At 38.0% G+C, this 12,380-nt stretch overlaps 1 protein-coding gene across 3 annotated transcripts in view; it reads right to left on the minus strand.

The window, feature by feature from the left end:
• LMBR1 (limb development membrane protein 1) overlaps window positions 1–12,380 on the minus strand; it is a 54,235-nt gene that overhangs the window by 5,188 nt on the left and 36,667 nt on the right. For 2 of the 3 annotated variants that reach the window (XM_088521157.1, XM_088521170.1), the window contains 9 exons: window positions 12,002–12,070; window positions 10,954–11,018; window positions 9,766–9,838; window positions 4,590–4,670; window positions 3,506–3,582; window positions 3,202–3,279; window positions 2,550–2,623; window positions 2,224–2,314; window positions 726–792 (listed from right to left, as the gene is read on the minus strand). In XM_088521157.1, the coding sequence (XP_088377283.1) occupies window positions 726–792; window positions 2,224–2,314; window positions 2,550–2,623; window positions 3,202–3,279; window positions 3,506–3,582; window positions 4,590–4,670; window positions 9,766–9,838; window positions 10,954–11,018; window positions 12,002–12,070 (675 nt within the window). The remainder of the gene's footprint in view (window positions 1–725; window positions 793–2,223; window positions 2,315–2,549; window positions 2,624–3,201; window positions 3,280–3,505; window positions 3,583–4,589; window positions 4,671–9,765; window positions 9,839–10,953; window positions 11,019–12,001; window positions 12,071–12,380) is intronic. The other variant, XM_088521163.1, reaches the window with a different exon arrangement.

The raw sequence follows: 12,380 nt of genomic DNA on the forward strand, positions 1-12,380 counted from the left end.
TTCTAAATACTCTTAGTTTGAGAGTACTCTAGTTGAAAAGATAACCAGCTATGAAACTTTTCCAGTCTGTGGGCCTGAGCTTAAATTCCTAAATTCAACTGAAGACTCCTACAGAGAGAGAAGGACAGTTTTATTCTGTTTGCAATTTTCTCAATGATACTCACATTAGTGCTCCATACTAGTTAAACGTACACCTTTTATGTAATCCCAGTAGCCCTATAGGCTACCTTCAAGAATTCAAGCTGAAAATTAGCCAATTAAATAAAACTCGGGCACTGAGCACCTTGTGTATACAACTTGCTAAAACAGTTTCGTACTCCAGATAGTTCTTAACAATAAAAAACAAAATTTCTTGAGTTCTACTAAGTTAGATTCTTAGTTGTAATAAGATAGCAAATATGAAACTACTTTTCACTGAACTAGCACTTGCCAAATCTGTTCTTCTCACCATCTCCTGTTTTAAGTTGACGATTTGACCTGTTTTTTTAAAAGAATATATCCAAGAAAATGCTTAGCATCTTTCTTAACTGTACGTTCCGTGGTGTTCAAACATAACCAATGCGGGTGTGGAAAAAAAGCCATATGCACATGTGTTTTGCACTGAAATCAACAGCAAAGTAAATACCATAAAAGACACAGCAGCAGGTGTGCCCGTTGTTGGTGTTTTTTTCAATTCATCACATAAGCACATTTATTTTCATATTTTATTCTTCTATACAACTTACCCAGCGTTCGCGACATGACTGGCAGAGCCGAGCTCAGCACCAGGATTGACACACAGTTTCCAATGATCTGGATAAAAGGACAAACACATCAACCATAAATAGGATTGTCCCCAGAAAACAGTGGTCCAGGTAAGAACCACACCTCAAAGCTGCAAACATTAAACTGAATCTCAGGCAATTGCCAGCTACATATTGCTGGTCTTGCTTCTCTGCCATACTTCTCCGTGTGGGGTTTCACACAGCCGAAGTTTGCCAAAGAGGAGAGAAAGTAAACACAAAATGATTTGTTTTTCAAATTATTTATGTATGCTTAGATGTAAAATAACTCAAAACTAGCATATTGCAAGGCATCAACTGTTTTCCCAATTCCTGATAACGGAATCATTCCGGGCACTTGGAATAGATGACTTAGACACCAGCTTAAGCTTTCTGCGTAACTCTTGCAGGATTAGCATTATTTAAGACACTACAAAGAGCTTCCTTGCAAGTGAATGCCCGTTGACTACTTTAAATGGTATGAAAAAATTCACAGCTGTTCAGATTTTACTCCGGCTTTTGTGAAGCTCTTATAAAGAGTAATTGAAGCTTCTTTCTGTCACAGGGAATCACCACCTTCAGCTCTAAATCTACAGGAATTCAAAATTAAAACAAAACAAACAAAACAAAACAAAACCCCAGAACATTCTTATGAGTCAGTCGGCATTTGTGCCTTCACTAATTATTTCTACATTACTCTTGGTATCCTGTAAATAAACAATGGAAAAGTAAGAACATGTCAACTCCCTGCTACTTATCTGCTTGGGTAATTCTACAAAAGAGCCTACTTTTTCACTTCCAGTAATTTATGGTAGAAAGTAAGAAATGGTTCTATCCATTAGTTTTACAGTGAAACACACTGAGTAATTACATTTAACATCTGTTTCTCGCGTACTGATCACCTCCCCTTGTCAGCTGTGGGAATATTTTGCCAAAAACTTATGCATGTTCCTCAGCACTAGGTAAGAGCATTTATTCTGAAGCCAGTGCTAAATTGTAGAAAGTCAAATTAGCCTCAGACTGCAAAATGCTGCTGAATAGACCTCCTCAGTCTTACTTTAATTATTCAAATTTGAATGACTTTGTCTATATTACTTGTAGCAACCAAGTTCTTCAGATTTCAAACAAGCTCCCTGAAGTACAGTTAGCACAATCAAAGTTACTCATTAGCAATACGTTTCCTTTGAAAAAAGTTCTTTCACTAGCTTTTCTATAGCTAGTTAACAAGCTCTGCTATTCCAGCCTTTTTACAAGTGAATGGATGCCATCCAAACTAAACAGAGCACATCCTTTTTCCCACTCATTCAGCATTTTGAAAATCTTCCAGTTTGTGTTTACGCAGCTTACAAACAAATACTGATCACTGCAAATGAGCCATTCAGGGCAATTACTAACCAAGAGAGTCAGTTTGTCTTGGGTGGCAAAAAAGAGGGGAGGGGGCCAGCCCCATCACAGACTTTACCTTTGTCATAGTTGTGTCATCCTTCCTGGGAGTGAAATTTTCAAAAAAACGGAGGCTGTAGAAGCCGACGACAGAAGATACCATGAGATAGCTGTGAGAATCAAGGAAAAAGGAGCCTCGGAGGAATGCAAGCTTCACTCAAGTTCTCAGCAGTCTCCTGAAAGTCTTAAGAACCACAGGAAAAAAAAACACAAACACTTCGAGTGCTTCAGAAGGGCTGACCTATCTCTTTCTTCTTTCCAGGCAAGTGTCTTAGTAAATTACCAGTGTCCCAGAAAACTAGACAGAATACTTGTTAACAGACAGAATTCTTAAAGAAAGGATACAAAATCAAAATGATTTCAAGTGCTGCTCCCACAAAACCAAAAGTGGACAGGGAGGCATTTCCTATTCCAGGCCCCTGTGAGGAGAAAAATACTTTGGATAGTTTAATGAGCACATAACTGTTTATAAAGTTAACTTGTACCAAACAAAACAATGTTTTGGAAGATATGAAGTGTTTTTCTCAAGTATTTCATTACGATGAGCTGATCTGCAGGTCTCGCATTCTACGTGATCGTATCAGCTATCTTGTAATCTTGAGCAAAAGGGCTCAAGACAGAGCAGCAATTTTTAGCTTTCCAGTATTACACCTCACATTTTATGCACGCTTCATCTACCCACCATGCTCATTTTATGCATGCAACATGACTTTGCACTAGGAGATTTCTATCTGAACGTACACACGCAGCTATATGTAGGGGAAAGTATTACCAAGTTAACAGAAATTCTTCATCATTACCATGAAAGGAAAAACCGTATTTTGAAAGAGGAACACAAGTGTTATCCAGCTTTTCACACGCTTTTTGAATCTATTTTCATTACATGTGTGCAGGACTGAAACTAAATCAAGGCTGAGGCTTGTTAATTTCAATATTAGAGCAGTTCTACCTTGCAAAGCTTTACTAAAATCATCAAAATCATAAAGAAGGAGTTTACCCCTGATCCTTTTGGCATTGCAGTCTCGTCAACCAACAGGTAAAGAATGTTGAGAGCAACCAAGAGGACTGAAATGGACTACAAAAACAAAAAAATAAGAGTGGTTTCACTATTTTTCCCCCACATTTAAACGATGTATATATTGATCCTCCCCAGATTTCACAACTTCAAGATCTTCTAAAGAAGGTCAAGAGAAGAACACCAAATTTGTTGCTTCAATACACATTACTCAAGTGTTAAAACTTTCCCAAACGGCTGAGGAATTTTACAGGCTCTCTCTTGAAAAGGGAGCAAAAATTCTTACCGTCTCAATCAGTAGCAATATCATAACAGCTGGGTAGACTAAATTCCTTTCCCAAGCAGAAGCTTTTTTCCGACGCTCTGTTCAGAAGAGGCAAAAACAAAAAAACAACAATATATACTAGCATTAGACCTTAGATTAACACTAATAAACTCCTCTTATAACCATAGGTAACAAAGTAACGTTAGATTGAACTGACACCAACCAGTTCCTAATAATAACCACCCTGAAGAGGCAGACAAAGCAATGCTAAAAATACAGAATCTCTTTAGGGAGAGGCCATGTTTTGCCATGATGTTTTTTTCTTGCATACTGCAGTTTTGCAAAATTTAAGATATATAAAATTTGAAAATGCTATTTGCATGGTTAATCAAGCCATTCAGGTAACTTTGTACTTCAGCCCTGGCTTCCATATGGTAGCAATACCATTAATATTGAGATACGTAACAGGAAGTGGAAGCTTTTTCTGCATATTTCAGTACAATCTATCCTCTCATAAGACAAAGATAAAAGTAGCTGACTGGGCATCACTAGTCTCTCTAAAAACAAAAGCCCAACAACTTTTTTTCTTAGCACAGTATTACCCTCGCATGTTTGATCCTCACAGGGATCAAAGCAAAAAAATCTTACAAGCTTTCTAGTAGAAAGGGAGATTCTTCTTCAGTCACTGCCTTTACAGGAAGCATCAGTTTTCAGTTTTAAAATACACAAACCAGCTAAGAATTATTTTATTTTCAACAACTTGATTGTTCCAGAGACAATTCAAAAACCAGGAGGAAAGCAGTGTCTTAAGATCAGTCCAAATAATCATGAACATAAATTGGTTTACAAAATAATGTAAGCTGCATATTAGGAAGTTAAGAATGCTAATACGTCTCAAATTACATTAGAGTTAATATTCAAATCAAAGTTTCTATTGTAAAATTTCTTTGCTAGAGGAGCACAGCGATTCCGTGTGATGTTTCTGTGGTGATAATAGAAGTCTGAAAGGGCTGCAAATGCACAAATTTGCTTCCAACCAAAATTGGTAACAGTGAGGTGACACTTATACATTGCAGATATCTTTAAGTTGCTTATTAAACTGTACCTAGATTTGTTTTCTTGCTTTTCACTTTTTCCAGCTCCCGTTCCAAGTCTGCTGTCTGATATTCCACTGTGGAAGATACCCCTGTCAGAAGGAAAGGCAATTTGATTTTGCATACTGCCAGCTACAGTACCATAAGACAGACACAGTGGGAAAACTCAGATTTACAAGACATGAATATTTCTGTCTCAAAATTGCAATTAGTTGAGACACTTCAAATATGAGGCTTAGTCAAGAACCCTCTCATTTGGCCTAACCAGAAGAGCTCTCCGCACCAGCGGTTTCACTGCATGATCTACTGGGATCCCTTCCTATTCTGTTAACCAGCCAAGGGGCATGAGAGGAGAAGGGTATCAGAGCTGCACAGTTCCAAAACAAACAGTTATGGTGTGGCAGCCTGACACAGAATGGCTTAAATGTCTCATTCTGTTGTCTCTATATAATTTATATATTAAGATGCAAAGGAAAATGCCCTTAAGAGGCATTTAAAGATAATATTAGCTCCTCTCTCCCTTATTCATTATCTCCCCCTTTTTTTCCCCTCTATAAAAAACGTTGATCAGCTGATCTCTTCTTCCAATCTCTCCACGTACCTTAGGACACCCTGCCCATTTTTCCTCTCTATCCTTTTCTCTTCAGCCTCCCGTCCTCTCTTCCAACTGTCCATCTTTTTTCAGTACAAGTACATAGGCGTTTCTCAGCAAACAGAGTTCAAGACAGTGCTCAGGGTTCAAGCTTCAAAAGTTGTCCCAAGACCCTCTCCTTCAGTTCTGATCTCATTACCTTTAGTTTAGCTTTTACTCTTCACAGTCACAAACTGTAAATACTGGAAGATCAGCCAGAAAGTGGGTTCCACCCTCATCTTTGTCCCACTCACATCCTGCTTATTTCTGAATCTGGCCACCTGAGAATGAGTTCAGAGGATCCATATTCGCTGTCTACTCCAGGCCAGTCTCATTCTGCCAAACCACTTTGTGGCAGCATCAGCCCAAGGTCTCAGTGAACTCTTAAGTCCTCTCTGTTACTCTTTCTTGATTTACTTACCCTTCCGTCTATTGGCCATTCCCATTCCCTTGGCATCACCTTTGATTCCAGGTGGAATGGAACAGTACAGGGTTCGGATACTTCTTCTCAAAGGGGCTCTAATAAATCTCCAGGAGACTAATAGTTTTGTTCAGGCTTTTATCTCATATCTTAATCATTTGCCTGCAAAAACTACATTTATTTGCTTAAACTGAAATATCTACAATACAAAAGTCAGTGTGATTTCTCAGTATATTTTATTAAGCAAGCAAATCTGTTTGTTTTTGAAAAGCTTTTTAAGCAGATCTCTTTACAAGAAAGACAAGTTTTTGTACTGAGGCATTCCCTACACAATGATTTAAAAGCCTAAAATATTTCTTTTGTAGAATAACTAACTGTTATTAGGCAAGTAAGGAGGCCAGCAGGTGGAAAAGTGTCATGAGCTTAACTGGAAGCAAGTAAAAATATAATGTTTATAAAAAAAGTTAATGTTCCATTTTTTTTCCTCTAAAATTAATGTATGGGTCTCTGAAGAAAAGCCTTATTGACAGGAGATCACAGAAGATGTGCTTTTCCCCCTTTAATATAAAAATTCAGAGCTCAAGACATCGATATCCATGAGACTCCTTCCAACTAAGTCCATGTAGTTGTATTAGATTCCCCAAAAATATTTCAGTAGAAATTCTGAGTCAAATGTAAGTGTTGTAGTTCCTCCTTAAAGCTGGTAGCAAATAGCTCGTTGTTATGCAAAAGGATATTTTACAAGAGGGGAAGGCAAAGTTTTAGATCAGTCAAAAGAGTATTTGAAAAGGATGCACCTCAGTTCTTAAAGCTCTAACATTAGCTGTATTTCAAACATGCACAAAGTTCAATGTCAGCGCTGTCTAGCCAATAAATCAAATTGGTAGACGAGACTTGTTTGGACTAGCAATGAAAAGTTAGAAGGGATTCTCCGAGAAAGCCACAAAGCAGCTCATTTAAGGTCAATTTAACGGTATTATTCTGTTTTTCTTCCAGCCCCGACATAAGATTTCAGTACCTCAAAGGAAATTGTAAAAGTATCTATTTGCATTCCCCCTAGGTGATTGGCAGTTCAACACCAATTAGTTCAAAATTACACTGTTACTAGCGTGCAATAAAAACAACACCTTTCATCTTTCTTACATAGGTAAGGATACCTTCAGAGCCAATAACTTTGATCAAGTAAGTATTTTTGATCCTACCCCACCCGTCTCTTTGGATTCAGGAAAACTAATAGCTGAAGGCAACTTTTTTCTTTTAATATATAAAAAAAAAAAGTCCCAGCTTTATTCTTCTACTGTAGGAGTGATGTGGGTACTGAAACAAAATACACTGGAAACAAATGTTTTTCCCAAAGCCCAGTATCTCTTCAATAGATAGGAATACTAGGGTAGATAACGTGATCAAACTTCCCCCTCCCTCCTCACTTTTCAGTTATGCATCGGAGATGCCCCAGAAGGAAAATAAAAATATATTGTTTCCACAAAGAAAAGATGCTTTCCATAGTTATATTTATTTTCAAATAGGAGGCAGCTAGCAGAAAATGCTGTCAAATGCTCCATAGCTGTGACAGCTACATTGATACTAACGAAGAGGCACACAGCTCTCATAGCTTGGCCCTTAAATTCTCCTCTCCCAAACCAGAGGCTTTAACCCAGCCCAACCAGTGCAAACAGTGACTCAGGCGACCCCCTCGCTATGCCCACGTGTTGTCTGGAAAAACAGCAGGAGAGGCCAAAGCAGTGCCAGGAGTCTGGGAGCAATTATTCCATCAAGAATTAATCAGCACTGACCATCACCAGGTATTGCTGAAGCCTGTGCTCTCCTCTTCAGTTTTAATAAAAATTAACTCTTTAGTTATTCATATAAGTGGAGTATATATTTCAGAACACTTAATTGTTAAACTGGCCAGCAGGCTTATTTAAATTAGAGCCCTTAAGTACATGGAATATTTCCACTGTCCTTAGCCTCATAAGGCAGCTCCAGCAGAAATCACTGCATTTACACAGCCCTCAAGTTAAATCACAGATTAGGGTCTCTAACATTGGAGGACTATATTTATTAACGTAATTAGTGCCACACCTTTTAACAAAATGCAGTCAACACTCCAAGCATGAGGTGCTTAAGCCTCTGTACTTCTAGCAAAAATTATATTTGTTTTTCTGCTGTAATTTGTATTAGAAAGTTCTGGCAGAGATGATGAAGGCTTCCATCCTTGCCACATAAATGAGAACCACACTTAAAATTACTTAAACAATTACTCATAAAAATCTTGCAGACTAATATTGCCTTGCACACACAACATATTCTCCACCTACACGCGATTTTCAAGTTTAGATTTTTATCTAATTTTCAGGGAAAGCCCATTAATTTTCTCTGTATACCAAACTGCAGAGTTTCAATCATTCCTTTAGTTGTTGGTGCCAATTCCCTAGATTTGTGAAACGTGAAAAAATTCAACTCCCTCTCCCAACTTTAAGCCCTGTGTCTTCCACTTCCCAAGAGCAGGAGGGCAAGAGCCCTGTGGAATATGGACAGGCTGCAGTTCCACACATTGACTTCTAAAGCAGTCACTGTAATAACTGTTGCCTAAACTGATGAACGGGGAAAAAAAGCAAACAAAATCTAAAATATATTCTCCACCTGAACGGCCGATACCACTCAGCACCACTTCTAACACATACCTGAGTAACTACTGTGTTCCTGCGCTTTTGGTAAAGCTTTCCTTGCAGGTAACTATCATCAGCATGACAATATAAAATATTCAGTAACAAACAATATATAGATGCTAGCTAACATCAAATACAGAGGAATTATGATTACCCCATCAAAGCTTCAAAGCCATTTGCTGCACACACCATTGTGTGCGTGTGCACATACGGGCACATGTCCACACAAAAACACAGCTCCCAAAGCCCAGGTGAACGTTACTTGCAAGACATAATCTGTCACAAGTAGCCAAGAAATACAGCAGACTTCATAAAATAACCAGAGGATTAAGAGCCTCACGTAATCTGGGATAAAAGTACAACGATAAGTGCTACGAAGATGCTTATAACTTCAGAAATTTAAGTAAAAATGTTTCAGAAAAAGGCATTTGCTCTTTGTGAATGAGGAACACTGAAAGCATGAAAAAATTAGGCATTACTTTTCCCCAAACTTCTGACACAGGAGTAAAGATAACTATCATGTTCTATTGTTAAAGGCACTGAACACAATTATCCCCCATAAAGTGTTTATCCAGAGGTACCCAAAGTGCCAAAATTAGCATGGAAATCAGAGGATCAACATTTGAGCCTAAATATTCTAACAGATTCCATGACCAAGCTATATAGAAAAGACATACAGAGATTTATGAGAAGGGAAGATTGAGATAGACAAAAAAAGGAAGAACACTACAAGAAAAATGGAGGAAATGAAGAAAATTAAGATAAAAACACTCAGATACCTTTCAGAACAGCAATAACAATACAAAAAAGTCATGACATGAATATGCCTCATTTGCTCAATTTGAAGTGATTGTGTATGTTGTGGATGCACCATCGACTCACACACTGAAAAGCAGTTTAGAAGAGAACTTGAATAATGTGGTCACCACACTATAAGAGTTAGAATCAATACAGTTGCTGTAAATGCTGTCCACAGTGCTGTAATATTCTTTATCCTACAAACTAAAAGTTTTTATTGATCTTGAAACACTTCAAAAAATAAGAGCACAAAATTGTAAAACTAAAGAATCCTATAATATTTAGGTAATCATTCACTGCAATGCATGCAAAGAAATTATTACACTTACCATATAGCAGCTAGAATATGAAGAATTGTTATGCTATTTAGAATTTACACTAATAATTCACTAAACATAAGTGAAACAAAACAAAGAAATGCTCAATGCAATAAGTTGAGCTTCTTGCTAATATTTTCTTAGGTTAAAATATGGCCATTTACCAACCCAGACTATCTTGCACTAAGGGTGGTGGCTCTGCTAAGTTACTCGATTTACTTTTTCTCAGTCTCAGTATATTCATGCATTAGAGATGATGAACATGCTAAAAATAAAAAAAAAAACAACAAAAAACAACAAAAGCTCTCTGCTATAAGCACTAGATTTGAAGCAATACCAGAACATGCATACCATTAAGCCTCCTCTGAATTGCTGCTTCTTCTAAAGTGATGATGTACATCTGCTCATCTAGGTCTTCAAGGATCTGTGTGTGGAAACAGAAACAGGAATTGACTGTGTATTAGCACAAACATTCACTTGCAGTAAACTAGCCAAGCTTGTTTTCTTTCAGCAGCATTTACACTGAAAATACATATATACTCTACTGCTCTACAACACTGATATAAGAAAAGACTACCATAGAAGATCATTCAGTTCGGTTATGGAATTATTTGTTCACTGTAAACTTTAAGTGTTTTAAACTAAAATTATACATTTAGTCTCAATCTAAAGACATTTGGGGGACAGAGGAAGGGACAGGGCATCTGATCTACATTCAAATCATTCTAGATTAAAAGATTAATAAACCTTATTCAATTACATTTAAACAAAAATAACTATACATTTTTGCAAAAGTCATTTTTTATACAAGCCAATATGTCAAGTCACATACATCTCTTCTGGAAGCTAAAAGAAAAGTATAAAGAATCTGTTTGTCTTAACATGATCAAGTTCTCTGACTTTAAGGCTTATAGACAGTAAAAAAAGCTTTATATATTTTCATTAGACAGTTCAACCTTGAAAATACAAAGAAGGATGCAAGCCCTAAACATACCCAGATTTTAATAAATATGAGCTGGGAAACTTGACAACATGGCCCGCCAGAGCATTTGTGCAGAGCACAAACCTTCCCCACCCTCACAGAGAGCTCCCTGCAAGAACAGTATGGTCTCAACACTGGAGAGGTTCTTACAGACATCGAGTACCTACAGGCAAGGCTAATGGCACTGAGGACGTAAGGAGTTCCCTTCTCCTTGTCCTCTGGCTTTAGTTTGGTCTTATCTCCGTTAGCTCCTGAACTTGAAACAAAACCAAACTTTTCAGGCACTTGTAAGATTTGGACATAGCAGGCAATACTGGAAACAAGTGTTAATACTAACAACAGTTGTGAAACGTGAGAAACGAGAGAAAGGCTGCACTGGCAAAACTTTTTTTTCCTATAAAGACAGAAAAAAAAATCTATTAAAAATAGTGTGTATAAAAAACTACAGAAACTCAGATGACCTCAGATGACACGTTCTGAAAGGGGAGGAAGGAGGGAAGACACCCCTCAATGTGCTGCTGCTGCAGCACATGAGGGCAGAATTAGGCAGCACTTACTGTTGGCTTCACCAGCAGCTGGCCCATTACTGTGAACATCCGCGAGAGCCCCACCGGTGTGCACACTGCAGAGGGAAGACAAGGCACGAAAGAGCAGTCAGGGTGCAATGCCAAGAGCCTTTTTTTTTTTTTTTTTTTTTTTTGCATGTTGAATGTGCTATTCCAAACTAGTCAAGCACCATTTTCAAGAGAGCTTTGATGGATCTGAACCCAAACTTTAAAGCTTACTGCTACTGTGTGTGTTTTGAACAAGACGAGCAACTCTCAGAGAAGGTAGGTGATTTTTGGTCATCGTGGCACAGCAGATAATCTTGTATCTGAACTTGCTCGGATAATTATTTATTCAAAGCACGTGGCACCAGAGGCTATGTCTACACCAGTGAATGGGGCAGTGCCAGGAAACATTCCTGAGGCTTGATTGTCTACCCCGGGAAACACAACTATCCCTGGCATGATTTCGCCTCGGGCCAGCCAGCATCTTCCCAAACAATTCCCAGGTGCAGCACTGCAGCTCCCACAGCCCGGGAACCACTGGCACTAGGACAACATGGGCAGCATCTCCACCTCCTGGGAATGGCAACACAGGGATGGGCATGGATCACCTCTGGCAATGCAGATGCAGCTACAGCACTGAGAGAAGATCATGACGTTTCTTCACTATGGAAGTTATAAAGCAACTTCCATTGACAGAGGGGAAGCTGGCAGTTAAGCTACTTATTTTCTTTAATGAAATAAAACCTGTCTCCTTTTGATAGCATGCACAAAATGAGAGCATTTCCAGGCATAACTCATACTGGGAGGAAGGCTCAGAAATCATAATTTTTACTAATAATTCTCCAATATCATCTAGGAAGATTAGCATTCAAATACTGAAGCCTGTAGGATAGGAATGGGATTTGTAACAGCAGAGATGAGTGTTTCTATTGAAAGTTAAACTTAATGAAAAGTATCTTCCTCTAAAAACATATCTTTCAAAGTGAAAAGCAAATTACTTTACACATAAAAGCAACAAATATTAATCTTTTGGAAGAATCAGGAGAATACTTACACAAAAGTAACAAGCATCCCATCAGTGATATACAGGAATATAAATACGGGAGGTAGAATTCCCAGAGATCTGTAAAGAAATATTCAGCACAGCCTTAGCTTATTTGGAATAGGCTTCTTGTATCACAAACAAAACTGCATTGACTTCATTCCTCACACCTTCTTCTCCAAGACAGCACAATTGGGTTTGAAGTATAAGCTAAGATTTACTCAGTGTGCAAGGCTGCAGGCAGCTAAATCCCCGAGTACTTTTCCCACTTAAGTATCTTGTTTTTAATGTAAATACGTAACAGTTTGTCCACAGAGCACCAAGTTTCTCAGCATGCTGAGAAACAAGATTATAACCAAAAAACACTGAACAGGAAACAACTGTATTCGTA

This window comes from Tinamus guttatus, unplaced genomic scaffold, assembly GCF_059628265.1.
Source record: "Tinamus guttatus ecotype Peru unplaced genomic scaffold, ASM5962826v1 Tinamus_guttatus_pri_ptg000006l, whole genome shotgun sequence".
Classification (NCBI taxonomy): Eukaryota; Metazoa; Chordata; class Aves; order Tinamiformes; family Tinamidae; genus Tinamus; species Tinamus guttatus.